This window comes from Sebastes fasciatus, chromosome 22, assembly GCF_043250625.1.
Source record: "Sebastes fasciatus isolate fSebFas1 chromosome 22, fSebFas1.pri, whole genome shotgun sequence".
Lineage (NCBI taxonomy): Eukaryota > Metazoa > Chordata > Actinopteri > Perciformes > Sebastidae > Sebastes > Sebastes fasciatus.
This window is the reverse complement of record NC_133816.1, coordinates 23,849,268-23,873,603: the sequence shown is the minus strand read 5'-3', so window position 1 is coordinate 23,873,603 and position 24,336 is coordinate 23,849,268. Positions and strand designations below refer to the sequence as shown.

Here is a 24,336-nt window from a genome sequence, read left to right as displayed (position 1 = left end):
GCCATTTAGGTTTGCTAAGTATTGAGTCAAGAAGAGCGAGGGCACTCAACATGGATGATTTTATCAAAGTGTTTGCAAGCAAACACAAGAACAGGCGAATTGCACTGTTTTAACCCTCCTGTTTTCCTCAGGTCAAGGAAGGAAGAAGGGAGGGAGGAAGGACGGAATGAAGAACAGAGGAAGGACAGAGGGAGGAAAGAAAGAGAGAAGGACAGGAAGAAGGGAGGGAGGAAGGAAGCAAGGAAGGAAGGAACTGTCAAAACAGATTGGGTCTCTTGAATGGTAATATTAGGTAATACTAGAGTAACCAACACTAGCACATGTAAAGTTTATAATTTGTTTGGTTAAATAATTTGTTCAAAGAGGCGTATGTATTCTAAATATGTTTGCACTTTATAGGCGGAGAGTGACTGTGTTTTTTAATGTGCATTGTTTTCTTATGTTGGCTTTTGGAGTCACAGGTTATTTTGTAGCATTATTACTGTAACAAATCAGTGTTGAAACAAGATTTGTTACAAGTGATGTAAGCTTTTTTTATGCACACATAAGCTCTGGTAAGATCAGCTATCTCTGTTGATAAAATATTCTACACGGTCTGTACCTCCAACCATTTACATTGTTGCACATGTAAAGTTTTGCACAGTTTTGTCAAGTAAATATTTTGCCCAAAGAGTCTTATTTATTTTAATTTTGTTGGCACTTTATAAAGTGACTGTTTTAGAATAAGGATTTTCTTTTGTATGTAACCTACTTTGGGAATTTACAAATTATTTTGGCATTATTTAACAGTTCACTTTACAATGTTAAAACAGGATTTGCTGGTATGTGAGGAGGGATGTGACTTTTGTTTATACCTGGGAGTTCAGGTTTCTCTGTTGCTGAGAATACTACAGTAACTTACTACACTGTGGCACATGTGACAAGTTTTGTCAAGTAAATTATTTGCCCAAACAGGCTTATTTATTGTAATTTTGTTGGCACTTTATACAGAAAGTGCATTGTCTTTTTTGTATGTACTGTATATCATACCTTGGAAGGTTGTTTTGAGGTTAGAATAAAGTATGGTAGTTTTCAATCACATTTGTATGTTGCCTTTTCCTGAATGTTGTGACTAGTAGGTCTGTTCTTGCTTGCAGTGTTAGTAAGTGAAGTAGATATGGGTTGTGGAGACAAAAATGGTAAATTAATGCTATGCCGACACCTGGGTGTGTGTGTGTATTTTCTTGTGTGTGTGTGTGCGTGCATACGTGAGTGTATATGTCTGTGCGCAGGCGCTCCTGCTCACACTTCATGCCACCCCCGCATAAGTCAGTGCCCCACTGGTGCCACCCCTATCAAAAATGTCTGGACACGCCCCTGTACGGGAGTTGGGATCAACGACAGACGCACTTCCCGAGGGCTTGGTGATAACGCTCTCCTGCACTACGAAGCGAGTTCAACATACCCGGGGTGTCTTCTGGTTATCTGGCTTCACTTAACATAACAACCGAGATCTCACTAAACTCTACTATGAAGCTGGTTATCAACTCAGTAAGTCAACTCAGGGTTTCTCAGTCTGGATATGAGCGCGTTCACATGAACGAGGAGGTGTTTACAGAATCTGACCAATCACAGACATGAACAAGACTACTGACAGACTGACTGACTGACTGACTGACTGACTGACTGACTGACTGACTGACTGACTGACAGCAGACAGAGAGACACATTTAACAAAGGAAGAAACTATATTAGAACAAATACGAAGAAGTTAAACTCTTAATCAGACTAACAGTAACACAGATGAAGCTGCCAGATGCAGAAAGAACAGCTGGAAAAAGAAAAAACTCCAGATGTGTGAATGTGTAAATTAACAGATTTATTAATTTAGAGGAACACTCAAAAGTCAGATATAGTCATCTAAATATAAATAACTTTTCAGAGTGTAATAGATGAATAGATTACACCTAGTTTACACTGTGAGTATGATGTTGCGTCTTTCAGCTGTGTTCCTCCTCTCTGACGGTGTGAAACGGACTCAAGAGGAAGTAAAACTAAATAAATATAAAAACATAATTCAAAGCTTTAAACACCCCCAGCATAAAGTCAGCTGTTCTTCCTGCATTTCTCAGTTTAACTGTGTTGTTTTTATTATGATTATGACTTAAACTTCTTCATATGTGTGTGATATTATCATATAATCACCACACGGAGCTCTGATGGGTCAGTAGGAGGTGCTTTCATAGAAGTTGATCTCTTATCTGGAACATAACCTGCTCCAGAACAGGTTAGCCGTTCAGCATCAGTGACCATGGAGATCTACCCTGATAAGAAGTGAACCAGTTTCGTAGTCCAGGCCTCTGGTGAGATAGCAGACCTAACAACTACTTCCTGAACTCTCCCCTTTTCTAAATTACTAAGACAATAAAAGGATATTGATATTATTCCTGGTGGTTTTGATTGAAGCTGTAATATTTTATTCTAGTGATCAGTTACAAACACTCTGAGCGTAGGAAATCAGACCCAATCACCAGACTGTGTTTAAAGTTTAACTCAGTTATTAACCCTCTGAGACCCACAGCAGAGCCGTCTGTTTTTAGGAGGTCCAGGGGGTCTTTAGGGGGTCCAGGGGGTCTTTAGGAGGTCCAGGGGGTGTTTAGGGGGAGATAGCAGGTCAACAGTAGATGTCACATATAAGTGTTGTACATCATCTGAAAGCTGAGAACCTGGAGATTAATTTGCGAGTCAGCTCAGCACTGTGAGTCAAGTTGTTCTAGTCATAAATAAACATGAATTAGATGAATTGTAAAAATGTGTTTAGAACATTATGATAGAAGTCTATGATGTCCATCTCCATGCTCTATCAAGTCTCATAAGTTGTTGCAGCAATTTTTTCGGATTGATACCATTTGTTACACAGATTTTTTTACCATTGGAGAATTGATGAAAAGTCATGCTGTGATTTGGGATCAAAAACTTTTGACATTTGGAGATTTCTTCAACGTTTTTTTGGTGATTGGATGGCGAGCACTTCTGTTGTGTAAACGTCTCAGAAACCCCCTTATTGATCAATCTAGCAAGGAAAGCCATCCATCCTCTGAATGCTCTAGGTCTCTAGTCTGATCCATCCATCATCTGAATGCTCTAGGTCTCTAGTCTGATCCATCCATCATCTGAATGCTCTAGGTCTCTAGTATGATCCATCCATCCTCTGAATGCTCTAGGTCTCTAGTCTGATCCATCCATCCTCTGAATGCTCTAGGTCTCTAGTTTGATCCATCCATCCTCTGAATGCTCTAGGTCTCTAGTCTGATCCATCCATCCTCTGAATGCTCTAGGTCTCTAGTCGTATCCATCCATCCTCTGAATGCTCTAGGCCTCTAGTTTGATCCATCCATCCTCTGAATGCTCTAGGTCTCTAGTTTGATCCATCCATCCTCTGAATGCTCTAGGTCTCTAGTCTGATCCATCCATCATCTGAATGCTCTAGGTCTCTAGTCTGATCCATCCATCCTCTGAATGCTCTAGGTCTCTAGTCTGATCCATCCATCCTCTGAATGCTCTAGGTCTCTAGTTTGATCCATCCATCCTCTGAATGCTCTAGGTCTCTAGTTTGATCCATCCATCCTCTGAATGTTCTAGGTCTCTAGTTTGATCCATCCATCCTCTGAATGCTCTAGGTCTCTAGTTTGATCCATCCATCCTCTGAATGCTCTAGGTCTCTAGTCTGATCCATCCATCATCTGAATGCTCTAGGTCTCTAGTCTGATCCATCCATCCTCTGAATGCTCTAGGTCTCTAGTCTGATCCATCCATCCTCTGAATGCTCTAGGTCTCTAGTCTGATCCATCCATCCTCTGAATGCTCTAGGTCTCTAGTCTGATCCATCCATCCTCTGAATGCTCTAGGTCTCTAGTTTGTGGCTGTTAAGTTTGAAAGTGACATATAATACATAACATATGGAAGCTCAGGGGGGAACTACATGAGCTGTTACTACATGATGTGCACTACAAACTAAATATAATGCATGAGCACTCTGCAGTAGATAAAAGAAGTGAGAGCCAAAGTCAACAGCCTGTAAATGATTCAACTGACTTCTATTCTTAAACTTGGTATCACTTTATCGACATTAAAAGTGGGTCTGCATTCAGAGTCGTGGGCTTTGTAGTATAATACTCTCTAAAAGATAATTAAGTCTGTTTTAAAACCGGTGTAAAACATTGAAACCATCGAGGAAACGTCTTTCAAATGTTGAGTAATTGTGTTGATTATTTCAAATTCAACCAGACTTTGGTTTTTATGATTATTTTAAACAGACGCTTGTTAGTTTTGACTGCAACATTTTTTTTTATCATTTTTATAGCAGTCAGTGGACTTTGTATCTCACGTAAAGAGCTCTAATGAAGGATAAACTATTGAACGAGTTTGGCAGAATCAAAGCACTTTTAAAATTCATTAAGGAGCCGTCTCTGCCATGTTGGTATGAAAAGTTAAAGCATATCTCAGTTTTAACTGCCCCATACATAGATAGTATCCATATGAACTCTCTATAGGACCGTCTGTGTTGCAGAAGTGAAAGTTCAACTATATTACATGGACACGTCACAGTATTAATGGTATTGTTTTTACTGGATTAGTTATTTTGCTGCTTTCCAAAGCATATATGTTTTTTCCATATGATGTATCGCTGCTCTCATTTGATTTTCAGAGCTTTAAGATGCTTCCCCAGAGGACCGGACTGTCCCTTCAGTCTCCACTCAGACCCCTCAGTGTTTTGGTTTTCCATCTTCTCCTAACACACTCTCTGGGAGGTAACTCACACAAAGTATTAAAGTCACATCAAATCATATCAATATATGTAATTAAATGAAAGCTTAAAGACTGATGTTCAGTGTTTTTGGACTCTCACAAAAACATGATGTCATTGGTTCTTGAAGCTTTTGGTTTGTTTCAGAGAACTGAAGTGTTTCAATGTCATCTACAGTATAAGCACATGTTGTCTACAGTTATTGACGTCATTATAAAGTGACATAATCACTTTTAACACTAAAGCAACTTGTGCTTTAGTTGCTACGGAAAACTGTTCAGGAAAAACAAATTAAATACATTGTAGTGAACATGTTGTAGATAGGATACCTTCTATATGAACAGTACTTGAGTAAAGTTACATTCCACTGCTGTCTGCTGCTATTAGCACAGCATCATAATGTACAACGAGCCTTATAGAAATGAACATATTTAACTCCTTCCTACTGCAGGAATGAATTAACATATCTATTTCTTCAGGTCAGTCTCAGATGATTGGTCTATCTCAGCCAATAGTAGCATTAGTTGGCGATGACATCATTTTGCCATGCCATCTGGAACCTGCAGAGGATGTTTCTGCCATGACGTTGGAGTGGACGAGACCCGACCTGAACTCTATAGCTGTCTTTGTGTGGCGTGCTGGCAAGGACCTCGTACATGTTAAAGATCCATCCTACACAGGAAGAACATCACTGTTCACTGATGGACTGAAGCACGGAAACATTTCACTGAAACTCTCCAAAGTGAAACTTTCTGATGAGGGGAGATACCAATGCTATGTTGCAGACCTGAGTAAAGGATCTTTGGTTGAGCTTGTTGTTGGTAAGTGGACACAGTGTATCTACACACACGAGTTGTGACTTGGTAAAATGAGGTTGCAGATATCTGTAATGAGGTCAGAAGGGGGCGGAAGCTATTCAAAACTACGATGGCGCTTCACTGCAGCTGTATGGGTGTATAAAGTATGTCTGGAGACAATAAATCTACAACACGCTGTACATTTCTACCACAACTCTCTAGTGAACAAAGCTCTCGTTGGCCACAGCCGGCCGCACATTGAGACCGATGATATGTGTCCAGTTCGGAGGACTAAAAGGCTCGTTGTGATTAAAGTGAGGTTGCAGCTCGTTGTCTACCTCACTACAGTTAGAAAGAGCCCTCGTCTGTGTTTTAACAACTTATGAGTTATTGATCCGGGAAGTTTGAATCTGTGAATATCTTTCACACTTTACCGAACTATCCAAGTTAGCAAAAGCTTCTGCTGACACTGTTCAGATGCTTCGTTGGGCCAATATCCAATGGGAAGCCTTGATGAGCAACGTCATAACAACAACTCTGACTAGTCATAATGAGGTTGTAGATATCTGTAACTGTTATTTAGGATAGTCAGAACTGAATTACAGATAGCTCTAAATGTCGTTCTGACTAGACACAATGACGTTGTAGATATCTGGAATAAGAACTCCGACTAGTCACAACTAGTTGTTAATGTTAATTCTGGATAATCAAGGTTAACTATTAAATGTTAAAACAGCTCGTCATAGTCAGCCAGTGATGTTGGGAGATGAAGAACACAATGACAGTCATGAAACATCAGTATAAATGAGGGTTAAACATGTTTTATAAGAACAGCTCAGTTGTAGATGTCATGGGCAGAAATGTTGTCTCATTAGGTTGATTAGTAAACTGTATATGACACCTAACAAAGTTTAACAAACACATAATCTGATATGCAATAATCTAAGACCAGTTTTCCGATGCAAACTGTTTTTGAATTTTCAGGTTTTAGCATTGGCAGCAGTAAATATGTGACCCCTTTGACTTCAAGCAGCTTCATCATCAGTTCAGGGACCAACTGGGTTTATTTGCCGTATAAACAACGCTAATGCAGAAGATATTTATAAAATACATTTAATCATTCGTGTGGTGATTGTATTGCTGACTTCTGTTTTAAATGTTTCCTTTTACTCAGCATCAGGTGCTGCTTCCTACCCGGTCATCACTTTATCAGGGATTAATGAAGCCACCAGAGGAGTGATGTTAGACTGCAGGTCTGAAGGCTGGTATCCAGAGCCTGAGGTGTTGTGGCTGGACGGTGAGGGAAACCTCCTCTCTGCTGGACCTCCAGAGACAGTCAGAGGTCCTGATGACCTCTATACTGTCAGCAGCAGAGTGACTGTGGAGAAGAGACACAGCAACAGCTTCACCTGTAGAGTCCAACAGAAGAAGACCAACCAGACCAGAGAGGCACACATCTCTATTTCAAGTAAAAAAAAATATTGTGTTTTATTATGTGATTTATTATTTTAGTTTCAAATTGCTAAGGATTTATATTAATGTTATTCTGTGTTTTATCATTTCAGATGATTTCTTTAAGCTCCAGTCCAGATCTGCTCCCGTCAACACTGGTTTGGCTGTTAGTTTGGCTGTTTGCATCGTGTTTATTCTGTTGCTTCTCTTTGTTGTGTGGAAATGGAGAAAAATCATAATCAGTAAGTTACACATTTATTAATAAACGTTATTCTCACAGGTTTTATGGAGAATAGTGATATGAATTTTGTAAATTCAATTTTAATTGGAAATGAAAATGTCTGTATTTTACAGGTTATGATGTTGATAAAAAATGTGATGGCATGTCTACTTTTATTTCCCATTAGGCCAATTCAGTCTTCTTTTTATAACCCATTTTATACTTCATTTTAGACTCAAATGTCTCTGTGATTTCTTAAAATGAACGTAAATGCCTTTAACTCTCCTTCCTTTTTTTTTTTACACAAAGAGACACAGAGAAACCCCCTGGATCAAAGAGAGAGAGAGACGCTCATGAAGAGCAAACTTGTAAGTAAAGAAACAGGACATTACTTTCAGTGTCCAAAATAATTAAAGCTGCAGTGGGTAGAAATGAGCAAATATGATTCAAAAAGTTATTTTTATAAAAACAGAGCCATGAGGAGCAGAAGTCTCTCAGAACATTTGAATTATAATATGCTGAAAGGTTATTATGGAATATACTGCCTACTACTGGTTTAAGAAGAGAACAAGAGCAGTGATGACTGAGAGCTAACTTTAACTGATGTTCAGAGGTTCAAGAGAAATGAAAAAGAAGAGGCACGATTCAGACAAAGAGATGAAGATGTGAGCAAACGTTAGAGGAGATTAGAATACAGAAATAACAGAGATGAGCCAGAAATGCAAAGAAAACATGTTGTGTGGTGTCTTCACTGATATTATAAAATCATATCTTGTATCATGTCTGTGTTCATCTTTGCCCTCTCAGGAGAGATCTGAGCAGCAGCTCCAGGAGGAGCAGGAGAGGATGGAGGAGAAGAGGAGGGAGGAGCAGGAGAGGATGGAGGAGAAGAGGAGGGAGGAGCAGGAGAGGATGGAGGAGAAGAGGAGGGAGGAGCAGGAGAGGATGGAGGAGAAGAGGAGGGAGGAGCAGAAGAGGATGGAGGAAGCTGAGAAGGAGGTTCAGACCCTGCATTTTTGTTTTATTTGATGCCTGTTGGTTTTTGTTGTTTGGATTATTCAGCTGGATTTATTAAAGCTCGCTTTTATTTAAAAACTACCTTTTCTGCCTGTAACTCTGCGTTTGGGTCCCCCTGTGAATTCATAACCCTGACAACATGTCTCTCATTGTCTCTCTCCACCTTGTCTCTGTCCTTCCAGATAGAAACTAAAGGAGCTGAGCTGCAGCAGCTCCATGAAGAGAAGAAGAGGAACGAGAACGAGCTGCAGAGCCAGAAGGAAGAGCTGGAGAACAAGAACAAAGAGGTTCATGTCTTCATCTTCATCTCTCTATTATTAATACAGAATAAATAGAGACAGAGATAGATCAGGTTGAATGAGTTCTCTCATCTGAGCCTCTAACCTGCAGACAGACTCTCAACTCAACATTTCTGCTGTTTGAGGAACACTAGATGATCAAAGTGTTTACTGAGATCCACTTGACTGAATATGAAGCTACTTGTTCATGTTGTACTCAGTGAAACTGAACCATCAGGTTGAATCATTACTCTCATGATTTAATGTGGTTCTCATGTGTCTCTTCATGTCCTCCTCCTTCCAGATGGAGAGAATTCAAAACACCCAAGTGGTCATCATATAAGTACAATATGTACAATACATTTATATAATGTACAATACATACAATGTATGAGTACAATACAGAAACAGTAATGTGACTACTGGAACAAATCATCAGTTCATAATGATGTCAAGAAGCAGTTTAACACAAGTTAAAAGTCATGAAGTATCGAGGTGATAAAACAATGTTTAGTATATTTTAGAGCAGTTAAAGAGTCCAGCGTCTCCAGGACCTCATACTGAACATCAGGGTCAAACACTTCTCACATTAAAAGGAACACTAACAGATGAATATATGTTTATTGTGTATCTGTGTCTGATTATGATTTACTAACAGTTGAAATCAACATCCATCTGTCTGTCTGTTAGCTGAAGGACAAACCACAAGCAATATTTGCAGGAGCAAAAAAGTGCTGAAAGACACATTAGAATACATGTTTCATAATAGAGTCCAATCTACTTCACACTAGGAGGGTGTAACGATCAGGACCAGAGGACATGCAGGGTTAAGATTAGTGCAGTTTTGTTTAATATTAATAAACTTTGAATAAACCTATTTGGTAATTAATTCATCTGATAAGTGTATTTCATCAGTGTTTCTGACCACCAGTAGTCAGACTTGGTGTGTTTTCTCCTGTGAACTAGAGTTTATTCTACCGGTGTTTCTGAGTAGTCGTGATGTGACTCAACTATATCAAGTGTATTACTGAGGACCAATGAAGAGCAGAGTTGAGTGTTTAGTTGTTTGTATGATCAGTTCTCTAGAAAGCTGCAAGCAGCAACACCACAGACCAAACATTCAGCCTGTTGTAGACAGACATGTTCTGGATAGACACTGAACTAGTAATACAAATGTGTATAACTATTCAGTTCCATTCTTCCTGCAGGTAGTAGGTATGGTATTTTATAACTCTAAAGCAGAAGCATCTCTGTATTCAGTATTGTTGATGTAACAGATGATAAAGCAGTGTTATGTTTCCAGTATTAATCCACTCAGAGTAAACTGAGTCAAACTGTCTGAGTATGAACAGGTTTCATCATCCAGCTGATCACAATGAGAATTCATCCAGATATTAATGTGAACATTAACTTCATCTCTCCTCTCTCCCACTTTAACAAACAGCTCTCTGATGAGCAGCAGAAGAAAGAGGAAGCTGAGAGAGATCTGAAGCAGCTGATGACCAAGAACACTGAGGTTCATCTTTTCACCAGATCATTGTTTAAACTTCTTGTTATGACTTTGATTTGTTGCTGAGATTAAATTAACCATGAGAGCAAATCTGAGAATAACTGAAACCCAAAGAAGTGAAACAGTAAATCTATTTATTCATATTAAATCTAATCTGTGATCAAATGTGATAAAGATTTGATTTTTATTGATGTCATTTTTGTAGATGGAAATTTAACCTGGTTTTACAAAATATAAAAAAGTAATGTGACTACTGGAACATATCATCAGTTCATAATGATGTCAAGAAGCAATTTAACACAAGTTATACGTCATGAAGTATCGAGGTCATAAAACAATGTTTAGTATCTTTTAGAGCAGTTAAAGAGTCCAGCGTCTCCAGGACCTCATACTGAACATCAGGGTCAAACACTTCTCACATTAAAAGGAACACTAACAGATGAATATATGTTTATTGAGTATCTGTGTCTGATCATGATTTACTAACAGTTGAAATCAACATTCATCTGTCTGTCTGTTAGCTGAAGGACAAAGAACAAGCAGCTGATGCACTGTGGAAGAAGACTAATGAAGAGTGGAAGAAGACTAATGAAGAGTGGAAGAAGACTAATGAAGAGTGGAAGAAGACTAATGAAGAGTGGAAGAAGACTAATGAAGAGTGGAAGAAGACTAATGAAGAGCTGAAGGAGACAAAACAGCAACTGAAGATCAAGAAGGAAGAGATCAACCAGCTGAAGGGAGAGGTACACACACACACACACACACACACACACACACACACACACATAACTCTCATCAGAATGAAGAACAGTGAAGATGTTTATTGTGGTTGCAAAAATATTTGCAGGAGTAACAAAGTACCAGAGGACATGCAGTGTGGTGCAATGTGGACAAGCGATACGTTCAATATTAATAAACTTTGAATAAACAAGTGACATCACTCTGAGCTTTAGTTCTCTGCAGACTGAGTCCAGCATGTCATCAGCAGCAGGTCTTTACAGACAGCAGCTCATTGACTGAACTTCACTTCTGCTGCTGGATGCTGGATAGAATAACGTTACAACCAAACTAGTCTGAGTGGATAGTCTACAGGGACAGCACCACTCTGAACCTGAAACTCAACTAGTGGATGTTTCTACCATACTAACTTAAACGTGTATTACTGAGGACCAACGAAGAGCAGAGTTGAGTGTTTAGTTGTTTGTATGATCAGTTCTCTAGAAAGCTGCAAGCAGCAACACCACAGACCAAACATTCAGCCTGTTGTAGACATGATTTTCACGGGCACTGCACTAGTACAATAATACAAATCTGTAAAACTATTTAGTAACATTCTTCCTGCAGGTAAATAGCTACATACAGTAACCAACACATATTTGACAAAGTATGATATTTTGAAAATCCAAAGAAGAAGCATCTCTTTATTGAGCATTGTTGGTTTAACAGTGGTTTAAACAGTAAAAACAGTTTAATGATTAATGCGCTGGTTGGAGAGGGGAGACCTCAGCGGGTGTTTCCAGTATAAATCTACACAGAATAATTGAACCTGAGTCAAAATGTCTGAGTATGAACAGGTTTCAGTTTAGTTAAATGTTCTTATTTTCTAATTACATGTTGAACCCATCATTTAAGTCATTCACTGATTGTAACACCTACATAGATAGATACTTTATTGTTCCCGAAGGAAATTTAGGCATCCAGTAACTTAAACAACAGTTGCAACACCAATACACCTTAAAAAGAGATCAAATCGAATAGAATAAAGTAAGATAAAATAAAAGATAACATAAGTACAGCAGTGAAGTGACAGTGTGCCAATGGTAGTGCAAATAGCGCAAGAGTACTGAATTTAGTAGTGTATATTATAGTGTATGATACAGTACCGTAGTGTAATAGTATAATGAAGTACCTGATATTTACAGTCTAGATGTGCTCAGAGTAAACAGGTTAAACCTGAGACTAACTATGTGCACATTATCACAACATCCAGCCAATCAGAAACTAGTTCATCAGGATATAATGTGGACTAAATAAAGTACTGAATGAAACTAAATGTCTCTCTTCATCTCTCTTTACCTCCAGATTGAGAAGCAGCTCCATGATGAGAAGACTAAAAGGGAGGAAGCTGAGAAAGAAGTGGAGAACCTAAAGAAAGAGATGCAGACCAAGGTTCATTTATTACCTAAAACACTGTTTATTAATGTATCTGTTTTCATCTCACTTTCTTTTAATCTTCTTCACAAATAATTGACATTTGTCTGAAACCAAAACAAATCAGAAAAAACATGAGAGCAAATCTGAGACTGAACAGACCACAAAGTGCCACAGCAGCTGTCCATAGAACAAGTCAGTATGACCTCTGACCTTTCTAAGTCTGAAGCAAACTTCTTTCCATTGACTTTGTTTGCTCTCGCACCACGTCTAAAATGTTCCTCCTGTCTGTCTGAACACACGACCTACTGTTAGAGGAACATGTATTAACAATCAATACTGTTTAATATTTCTAAAAACAAACTAAATAGACAAATTAGAAATTCACTTTGTCCAAAAATTCTCTTTAACAGCTTAAAAAGTCAGAACACAGCTTCAGTCAGCAGTTAAACGGTTCAGACCATCACTTCCTGCATTAATCTACTGCTGAAAGATCAGCATCCGTCTGTTGGTTACTTCATTAGTGTTGAATGACTAATCTGTTTGTTGTCTCTCTCTCAGGTAAACACAAGCAGATGCAATGTCCTGGAGGCTGATGATTCTCAGTCCTTTCATCAGGACAACAGCAGCTCAGGCAGTCAGAGCTCAACCACAGAACCTCTCATTGTCATTGAGGTCGACCAACAGGGCAAATATATCCGTCTCAGAAACACGTCCCAGCAGGTAATGTTGTTTTTTGTGTATGGACTCTGTATGAGTACTTTATAAGTGTTTATTATATGTCTAGCAATATGTTATCTAAGTGTATCCAGAGATGGACCGTTCAAACCAAGCTAATGACCTGCTGCAACTAATCCTCATTCAACGGTTTGTATAATATCTTACAAAAAGTTATTCCTCATTAACCGTGGTTTCTTTCCTACGAGTGTCTGGGAACGCATGAGGCAAATTTTAATTTCCGCTCCAGTCTTTTCAAAAAAGGAAACAACTTAGTTAAGTTTAGGTCACAAAACTACTTTTAGGTTTCGACAACAAAACTACTTATTTAAGTTTAGGTAACAAAACTACTTAGTTAGGATTAGGTAACAAAACTACTTAGTTAAGTTTAGGTAACAAAACTACTTATTTAGGTTTAGGCAAGAAAACTACTTAGTTAGGATTAGGTAACAAAACTACTTAGTAAGGTTTGGGCAACAAAACTACTTAGTTAGGTTTAGGAAAATATCCACTCGGTTAGGTTTAGGTGGTTTACGTTGGTTTACGTGACAAATAAGTAAATTCTGACTTCTGGTTTCACAAGGGACACGAACAGCGGCCTTCTGGGTGAAAGTCAGTTTTTTTTTTACCCGCCCATCCACCCCGACCTCCTCCCTATATGCTGCGTTTGCCATTGTTTGTACTTCCTGGTGCACGATTTACGTGGATTGAATACAATTTCCTTTTCTGGGATATACACAAATTACAGTGCATTACTTTTTGTAGGTATAGCTATGAACGGTGTATGAGAACAGCCTGCCTGCTGTTTACCTGAGAATACACTTTCTCTTGTTTTCATGTCATTTATAAACGCATCAAATTCAACTGTAACATTCATTCATTAGTCTTTCTTTCTCTCCACCTCCCTATCCTGCCCAATTTACCTCCTGTAGAAACAACTACTGGGAGACTGGATATTACAAGGACAGTTCAACGATACAAAACCCATCACATACAAATTTGATCGTTCATTTACACTCAGGTCTAGAAACACTGTCAATGTAAGTCGTTAATGATTTCTTAATTTATGTTGTTGCTATTGTCCTTTTCGTTCTTCTGTCTTTCACCATTGTTGTTGAGTTCCATTTGAAACTAAATTTAATAATAATAATAATAATGCTTTGTTACTTTGATTATTTAATGATTTAACTTACTGCTCATAAGTCTGTGACCTTTGCATTTTACAGATGTGGGTCCCAAATTATGGTTCCAATTATCCTCCCTCTGACCTGGTGTGGAAGGACCTGAAGTGCTGGAGCAATAGAGACAAACTGCAGTTCACCCTCATCAACCACACTGGAGAGATACAACATCAACTCAGTTTATAGTCACTGAAGGATATTAATTAATTTCCTTTTTTTTGTGTGCCTACTTCTTTTTTCTTTAGCTTATCTTACCTTTTAGCTGCTTTTATCAGCAACAGGAAAGGGTCATGAGAGAAAATTCCCACATTAACTAACATTATAAATCAGAAACATCATGACTCAGATCTTCATGCAAAAACACATATTATAGTAATGACCAGTGAACATTATGTCACATTACTTTTTGATGTGGGAGCAACTAAATGTAATATCAAATCAAACTTCATTACATTTTGTTTGAAAAAATGTAACTGTTTTATTGCTGCTGCATTACTGGAGAACATTCTTCATTGTTAAGGCAAATATATATATCATCATCATCATCATCAAATGTTATAAAGACAAAGAGTAAAATAAATGTATCTCAAAATCTAAATGTGAGGTAACGTAACTCAGGAACTTGTATTTTATATGTTTACCAGATTGAATATTTATATTAGACCTCATCAGATCTATGTTTTTCTACTTTTTGTATTGTTTTTAATTCAATTCATACTCTCAATATACTGTATATTTCCATACTGCATTTTCTATAATGAAGATATAAAAAGATAAATACATGTTTGATATTTGATTCGATGTTTGAGTCCAGATGCTGATGTACATATTTGACAATATTTCCTTTGGGTAATGTCAAGTGTTTTCTTTTACAAAATAAAAATCTTTATACATAAGGATACAATTTTGCATCTGATATTGGTACATTCTGTTTACATTGTACATTCATTCACAAAGAACATCATGAAAGACTTGGATATAAACAGGCTTTTGGGTATATACAAATATCTCCGACCTTTTCACAAAGGAGGTTAAAGGAATGAAAGAGCGAGGCTGTGTCCACCATCAGTTACGTTAATCAAAGTTACCCCCATATCATCATTAGCTGCCAAGACAGGCGCATATTGATGAATTCGCAAAAAGAATCAAATTGCCCGATTACGGACTTGTTTGTTTTTCTGAAATCTTTTGTAACCCCATTACTCGTCATGTGGTTGATTATCTAAACCCCTCAAAAATACTACCATACAATAATGAAATTAATTAACCCATCAAACTAAACCTTGGTTTCCTGTTGGCCAGGGATCGCATCACAAGCAGCAGAGTCATGCATACTGACCAGTATTGCTGCTGTAGAGCCAATACCCTTTGGTGTAGCAGGTGACTGTTTCCACTAATGTTCAAACACAGCTACATGATATTCAGGATCCTCCAGGGCAACTACAGTATTTACAGATATCAAATATCCTTGTTTCTCTCTTTTATCTTTGTATTTCACTTCCAGGTTCTTTGCCAGCCACAAACACTGAATAAAAATAAGGCTGATACTGAAGGTGTTATGAGAATTGAAAGTCCTATCCTGCCTCCTGCAGTAAAATAGCAGGCCTGTAATCTGCCTTAATGAACATTTGCTTCTCCTAAACTGTCAAAACAAAGAGCCGGTGTTAGTGTTACTATGATACCGACTAATTTATGTATTATTTTGTAACCGGTTACCTGGCAAATGAGGCCAAAGTTCAGGTGATCATAAACCGAGGCACTCAAAGAGAAACAGACATGTCTGGTTTGAATCTTGACACTGCATGTTTTATATATCTGTAATAATTGTAATTTTAAGTGCAGGAGTCTGCATATTAATGTGGCTTTAATGGTGAGTTTGTTGATGAAACATTGCAACAGAAAGAAATGTCTCTTGCGGTTTCAGAGACATTTGCACACTAGACACAATACAACATTGAATAAGTACTAATAGAACTTATGAAGAAGGAATGACTGAGCCGTTGCTAGATTTGCAAATGAGGCAGTTGATAATCAAACTAAAGGTCGGGAAACTATCAATGATTTACAGACTTTGCCACACAGTCATGTGAGGAGACTGGGACGAGCAACATTCAACAGGTTTGTCTGACATTTAATCTAAAATACATTAGAAACCTTTATAAAAACTGTGTCTGCATTCTGAGTTTTGGTCTCTCTCAAGTACAACTCCACTTGAGAACAGATAATACCGTTTTATAGCCTTTGTGTCAAAAGGGAAAATTGCATGCAGACGCAAAATGTATTTCAAATGTAAGTCAATTACAGTTGAACTGTTTTAATTTCAACAGCCTTGAAATGTTATTTGAATTTTGAGCATTTTAACAAGACACCTGTTTTAACACGAAGCTGATTTACTGTGACAGTCTTTATTGTGATTATAGTAATGTATAGGAGATATTTGACTTTGTAACATGGAAAGGTTTCAAGTATAACTAACTGAGCTTCAAAACACATGTTATGTTCACTGTGGGATGCTTTAAATTCTTAAGCAACAAAAGTGAGAGTAAAAAAAGTCATGACACTTTGTAAACATTTGTAGAAGAGTTGGTATCTGCAGAGTTTGTGTGAATCAAACAGTGGATATAATATGATGACATATAATATGTGTAACTTAATAGTAGAGCACAGAATATGGCATTTCACGTGCAACAAGAATGCTGTTCTTGCTTTTGGCGTGTCATGTTTACACCATGTAGTCTGTATTGACTGCAATGCAAAAACATTAAATATGCCACGCTCAGAGCTAGTGATGCAGAATAAAACAAACGGTGTAGGTGATTGAGTGCCTGAGTGTTGTTGAGTTATTTTGAAGTTACGTTAATGATGTTAATGACGTGTTTTTGAGTGACATATTTTACTTAGTTTACATTCTTATTTTAAGCCCAACCTTGATGTTTTTCCTAGACCTATCTGCAGTCGTTACTGTAGTTTTGTTTCGAGGGGTAAAAATGACACACGAAAATGCTAAAGTGCGGAATACCTTCCCAAGAGATTGGATTGTTTATAATTCAGGCATTCTTTCTTTAAAGCATGTTTAGGTATTACTTCATTGTTGGCTCAAGTGTTACATAAAGAAGTATTAAAAAGCCCTACTCCCTGTAAGTTAACATTGTTATCACTGGTTTCTGTTCATTTTCAGAGCTCCATGATGCTTTTCAACACAGATGGAAAAACCCTAAATACTCATCTCAGAACACTCCATGTTTTGGTCTTCCTCCTTCTCCTAACACACTTCTGTAGAGGTAACTTACACACAAATACAGTCTCAATGGATCACTTTTATGTCACTAACAAGTCAATACTACGGCGTGAACACCAGAGCTAGTCTATCTCTACTGTCTACCATCAATAAAGGCTAAAATGCTAGAAATGTTATTTTTTGTTTCTAATAAAATGTCAAATTAACTTTGCTGCAGAAAAAACTTGATTGCTCAAGCACAGTAGAAAAGTATAATAAAGTAATAAAGTATAATAAAGGAAATAATGTGTCTTAATGACGTCACTACGCCACTCTTGGTTTTGTCGTCTTTCTAATTACGTATTTTCACAGTCTGATACTTCAATAGATTTACAACAAACTGAGACTTTCTTGACTTGAAAAATTATGTTTTAAATTGACAAACATCATAATGTGTGATTCATGGCACAATTCAAACAGGATCTAAAAATATTTGTCTCTCGCAGACTACCGTTAATGTTTTTTCCGAAATAATATCCATTAGTGGTCCACTGGGAGAGGCGGGACTTCGCCTCTAATTGGAGTTGATAACTTGTACTTCCTTTATTAAACTATAAATTTGTCTTTCCAGGCTCATCTCAGCCAATAGTAGCAACACTTGGCGATGACATCATTTTGCCATGTCATCTGGTACCTGCAGAAGATGCTACTGACTTGACGTTGGAGTGGACGAGGCCTGACCTGAACCCCAGGTTTGTCCATGTGTGGCGTTCTGGTCAAGAACTCGTGAGTAAAAAACACAAATCCTTCGAGGGAAGAACATCACTGTTCCTCGATGAGCTGAAGTCTGGAAACATTTCACTGAAGCTGTCAAAAGTGAAAATCGCTGATCAGGGAAGATACAGATGTTTTATTCCAGGACTGGACCGGCAATCTTTTGTTGAACTAGTTGTTGGTAAGTGCATGATATGTATGTTTGTGGTGCATGTTTTGCTCTTTTTTAAAGCCTCCTTGTGTCATTAGATAGCCACTTATCAGGATGTTCAAATAATCTTAATTTGGCGATGCACTATGTAAGCGTTCCACTTACACTGTTTTACATTTTTCCTTTTGCTCTGCATCAGGTGCTGTCTCCTCACCCGTCATAACTTTAGCAGGGATCAATAAGGCCAGCAGTGGAGTGATGTTAGACTGCAGGTCTGAAGGCTGGTATCCAGAGCCTGAGGTGTTGTGGCTGGACGGTGAGGGAAACCTCCTCTCTGCTGGACCTCCAGAGACAGTCAGAGGTCCTGATGACCTCTATACTGTCAACAGCAGAGTGACTGTGGAGAAGAGACACAGCAACAGCTTCACCTGTAGAGTCCAACAGAAGAACACCAACCAGACCAGAGAGACACACATCCCTATTTCAAGTAAAGAAATATTATTTTGTACGATGTGATTATAGTTTCAGTTTCAGATAGCAGAGGTCCAGTTTTCTAAAAATGTTATTCTGTGTTTTATCATTTCAGATGATTTCTTTAACGTCCAGTCCAGTTCTGTTCACGTCATCACTGGTTTGGCTGTTAGTTTGGCTGTTTGGATCATCATGTTTATTCTGTTGCTTCTCTTTGTTTTGTGGAAATGGAGACTAAACAGAATCAGTAAGTCACACATTTATTAATAAAAGTTATTCTCACAGTTTTTATGGTGTTGATAGAAAATGTGATGGTATGTCTACTTTTATTACCAATCAGTCAAATGGTTAGGTCTTATATTTTTATAACACATTTCATACTTCATTGTAGACTCAAATGTCTCATATGCTGTGATATGAACATGTTTTTTATACTTTAACTCTGCTGCCTTTATGTTTTCACACAGAGACCAAGAGAAACTGCAGGGATCAAACTGAAAAAGGAGAAAAGAAGAACTGCTCTGAAACTAACAAAACTGTAGATCAGTGTGTCACTGAAGAAAGAGAGAGAGAGACGCTCATGCCACATGAAACGGTGGAAATGGAGGTTCTGAAGGGAAACGGACAGAAGAAGAGCAAACATGTAAGTAAAGAAACAGGACTTTACTATAAATAATATTTGATCTGAGCAAGTTGAGCAGCAAACAGGATCTGTGTTTCCAAAAGAACTAAGAAGAGAATAAGAGCAGTGATGACTGAGAGCTAACTTTAACTGATGTTCAGAGGTTCAACAGAAATGGAACAGAAGAGACACGATTCAGACAAAGAGATGAAGATGTGAGCAAACGTTAGAGGAGATTAAAATAAGAGAAAAAGAGAGATGAGCCAGAAATGCAAGGAAAACATGTTGTGTGGTATGTTATAAAATAAAATCATGTCTTGTATCATGTTTCTGTTCATCATCTCTCCTCTCAGTTTAAGAAGAAGAGATCTGAGCAGCAGCTCCAGGAGGAGCAGAAGAAGGAGGTTCAGACCCTGAAAGAGGAGCTGCAGACCAAGAAGATTGAGGTTCATGTTCTCTTTAATAATATAACACATTGATTTCAGTTTGAAGTCACATTTTGTCATCTATAGTGTAGATCAAACCTACAGTAGTTTGTGCAGGTTACGACCAGATCTAAATAAATTAATAACTAATAATTCAACATGTCTCTCATTGTCTCTCTCCACCTTGTCTCTGTCCTTCCAGATAGAAACTAAAGGAGCTGAGCTGCAGCAGCTCCATGAAGAGAAGAAGAGGAACGACAACGAGCTGCAGAGCCTGAAGGAAGAGCTGGAGAACAAAGAGGTTCATGTCTTCATCTTCATCTCTCTATTATTAATACAGAATCAATAGAGACAGAGATAGATCAGGTTGAATGAGTTCTCTCATCTGAGCCTCTAACCTGCAGACAGACTCTCAACTCAACATTTCTGCTGTTTGAGGAACACTAGATGATCAAAGTGTTTACTGAGATCCACTTGACTGAATATGAAGCTACTTGTTCATATTGTACTCAGTGTAACTGAACCATCAGGTTGAATCATTACTCTCATGATTTAATGTGGTTCTCATGTGTCTCTTCATGTCCTCCTCCTTCCAGCTGGAGAGAACTAGAAACACCCGTAGCATCTTTTCATTACCTTTGGTAAGTGGTCATTATATAAGTACAATATATACAATACATTTATATAATATACAGCATTTATATATATATCAAATACCAAACACAGAGATAATCAGACTGGATTCATAAACAGATAAAACTGTGCAGCCCTGAAAGAGGTTCAGAACTTGTACATTATATACTGAGGGGGAAACATATCTTACATCCCACATGCTGCTGAAATGCAGAATTTATAATAATTTATATAGAGAGCTGAGCTTTCTCACTGGTTATTCAGCAGAAATCAGATGATTGGGGTGAATGGGTGATTGTATATGATGTTCAGTCACATGTCTTAATATGATCCAGAGTCCCAGTCAGGAAGATCAGCAGAAGAAGGAAGTGGAGACACTGAAGAAGAAGTTGGAGAACCAACAGAAGGAATCAGACGCCAACATTAAGGAGGTTTATATCTTTTCCTCAAAATATGTTTTCTTTTTTTGGCTTCTCCATCTAAGTCTAATATATCTATATCTATATATATTGTCTCTCATCTTCTCTTTCCTCCCAGTTTGAAGACAAAGAAGCTGAAGTCCAGCAGCTCCAGGATCAGATTCAGAGGATGGAGACCAACCTGCAGACCCAGATGGAGTCCAACAACATGGAGGTTCATCTTTCAACCTTTATTTTGCTGTACCTATTAATATATCATGCATGAAGGAGCAGTGTTCTGTAGTGACGGTTGTAACGTGGAGTTTGTAGCATGTTGTGTCGTGACGGAAGTCTAACTTCAGAGCTAGTTACGTAGAATATAAAGTTAGAAGGACCACTTATGTTGGGTTGGTGGGGAGTTTGGAGGGTCCAACAAACACAGGACTCTAACCAAGTCAAGTCACGTCTTTTGTAATGACGGTTGTCCCGTTTTCTCTTAACCTCTCCATTTGTCCCCAGTTGGAAAGAAGCCGAGCCGCTCCAGTCCGTTCTTCCTCCTCTGGGGTAAGTGGTAGTTTTCATTTCATGTGTTTTTCTGGTCAAACTGTTGAACTGCAGAGTTTCTAACAGGAACAGCTGAATGATCTCAACTCTACTGAAAATGAAAAATTCACACAAATCAGACCATGAGATATATTTAATATTTATGATTGCATTCCCTGATAAGAGACATGTTTCTCATCTTGTCTCTAACCTCTGTCTCCTCTCTCTCTTTCAGTTTAAGTGGCAGATAGTTTCCAGACAGAAGATCCAGGATGAGCAGCAGAGGAGACACGAATCTGAGAACAGAGTTCAGACCCTGGAGGAGGAGATGAAGACTAAGAACAGGGAGGTTAGTGTTTGTATTCTCCAATAAAGGTTTATCTTCCAAAATTAGAACATTATGGTTTTGAAATAATAATACAAAACAACGTTACGGAGAATGTTTATCTGGGGTTTCTGATGTACATGAATGTGTATCTTTACAGGCCTCTTTATATGTTAGTGTTGTCTTGTTCCTTTAAAATATATTCTATTGAAAGAATGTGTCTCTACTCAGCTCCAGGATGAACAGCACAGGAGACACCAAGCTGAGCCAGAAGTTCAGATGAAGGGAAATGAGCTGCAGGACAACACTTCAATGGTTAATTATTTTACTTTCAACAATGTATTTGGCTGTTTTTCTCCTTTTCTATATCTTCTCATCAACATAGTGATTTGTTTCCAGCCATGTCATTGTTGTGTTTTTAGGTGTGATTGTGTTGTATTATCACTCCCATGGCTGAAAATAGAGCATGTCTCTTATCTAGTCTTTCTCCTTGTCTCTCTTCTCTACCAGCTGAAGGGAAACCAGGCTGATATCCACAGTCAGCTCCTACAGGAGACACAGAGAAGAAAGGACGCTCAGAGGGAAGTGGAGAAACTGAAGAATGATTTGGAGTCCCAGAAAAAAGAGGTTAATATGATTATTATTAACTTTCTGGATTTAGATGACTGACACGCCTACTTTGTTCTTCTCACTTTCACTCATTAATTGTGTGCTGACAAGATTAAAAGTAATTTTTTTTTAAATCAGATGATGTCAAAAGTAGAAGTAAAGACTGAAACCAGAACCACATGTCATGTTAAAATCAGGACCAAAGAATAAAAGATGAAGTCCCTCCACTCTCATTTATTGGTTCAGAGAAAATAAATCAAGATAAGAAAAAAAGCCAACATATTTTTTCAATGTTTTTGTGTTTAACTGAGATGAGTGAGATGGAAACACCATTCACAGATATCAAGCAGATGGAAGTCCACTGTATTTAATGTGACTACTGGAACATATCATCAGTTCATAATGATGTCCGTAAGCAATTAAATCTAATTAAATCCATGCTCTACTTTACAGGTTATGTCAAAGCAAGTGATTAATATGTCTATTTGGTAATTAATACATCTGATAAGTGTATTTCATCAGTGTTTCTGACCACTAGTAGTCAGACTTGGTGTGTTTTCTCCTGTGAACCAGAGTTTATTCTACTGGTGTTTCTGAGTAGTCGTGATGTGACTCAACTATATCAGGTGTATTACTGAGGACCAATGAAAAGCAGAGTTGAGTGTTTAGTTGTTTGTATGATCAGTTCTCTAGAAAGCTGTAAGCAGCAACACCACAGACCAGTTTCATCATCCATCTGATCACAATGAGAATTCATCCAGACATTAATGTGAACATTTACTTCATCTCTCCTCTCTCCCAGTTTAACAAACAGCTCTATGATGAGCAGCAGAAGAAACAACAGGGTGTTGAGAAAGATCCGGAGGAGCTGGTGACCAAGAACCTTGAGGTTCATCTTTTATCTTCTCCGTGTGACTTTGATTTGTTTTTGAGACAAACATGATCAAACTAACCATGAGAGCAAATCTGAGAAATTAAATAATTGAAACTCAAATAAGTGAAACAGTACATCTATTTATTCACATTCAATCTAATCTGGGATCAAATGTAAAGTTTTTATTTTATAATTACATGTTGGATGTATCTATGATACAGATGGAGGACAAGAGCAGCTCAGCCAGTCAGAGCTCAACCACAGAACCTCTCATTGTCGTTGAGGTCAACCAAAAGGGCAAAAATATCCATCTCATAAACAAGTCCCATCAGGTAATGCTGTTTGTGTCTGTATGAGTACTTTATAAGTGTTAAATGTATAGCAGTTCAGCTGTATGTTAACCAAGTGTATCCTGGGATATTCTGATGGAACAAACTAAGATAATGACCTGATGTTTACCCCAGAATCACTTTCTCTTGTTTTCATGTGAAGACGGAAATAACAGACAATCATTTACTGTATAAACACAATGGATTCAACTGTAAAGTCGTCCACACATGATCAGTGAAATTGCCGTGCTGGTGTTGCCGCTCAAATTTGCCACCAAGCGCTGCACTCAAAGTTCAAATTATTTCAACTTTGACCTCGGTTGCTGCTGACATGTCAGAGCGCAACCAATGAGATAACAGATACAACTGCTGTTGCCTAGAAACAGTAAATAACGTTACTTGCTCACTCTTTGATGACATATAATACCTGCACTGTGCACCTCACCTCACGGTTATCTTTTCATGTTAAGGCAGCTCAACATTAATGTATTAGTCTCTTTTAGTCTCATCCTCCCTCTTGTGCCTAATTTCCCTCCTACAGGACCAACCACTGGGAGGCTGGAGGTTAGAAATGCAGGTCAATGAAAAAAACATCTCATACACATTTGAGAAATCATTTAAACTCACGCCTGGAAGCAACATCACTGTGAGTTGATTTGATTATTGATAATAATAATAACATTATTATTGTTGTTGTTATTGTTATTATTAGTACAATAATAATAATAATAATAATAATAATAATAATAATAATAAGATTACTTTCATTATTTAATGATTCAATGATTCTGTTTGTAAGTCTGTGACCTCTGTATTTTACAGATGTCTGGCCACGGTGGTGGTAGCCGATTTCTGA

General features: G+C 37.9%; 1 protein-coding gene across 1 annotated transcript; it reads left to right on the top strand.

The window, feature by feature from the left end:
- The first annotated feature begins 956 nt into the window (after window positions 1-956).
- LOC141761341 (uncharacterized) lies at window positions 957-24,336 on the top strand. Its single transcript, XM_074624676.1, has 19 exons — window positions 957-1,530; window positions 4,688-4,790; window positions 5,266-5,607; window positions 6,758-7,051; window positions 18,838-18,969; window positions 19,190-19,365; window positions 19,698-19,790; window positions 19,972-20,070; window positions 20,366-20,410; window positions 20,738-20,833; window positions 20,940-21,035; window positions 21,320-21,364; window positions 21,579-21,692; window positions 21,900-21,983; window positions 22,179-22,295; window positions 23,080-23,166; window positions 23,373-23,483; window positions 24,022-24,044; window positions 24,303-24,336. The coding sequence occupies exons 1-19, from the start codon at window positions 1,510-1,512 to the stop codon at window positions 24,334-24,336; spliced, it is 2,112 nt and encodes a 703-aa protein (XP_074480777.1). The 5' UTR covers window positions 957-1,509.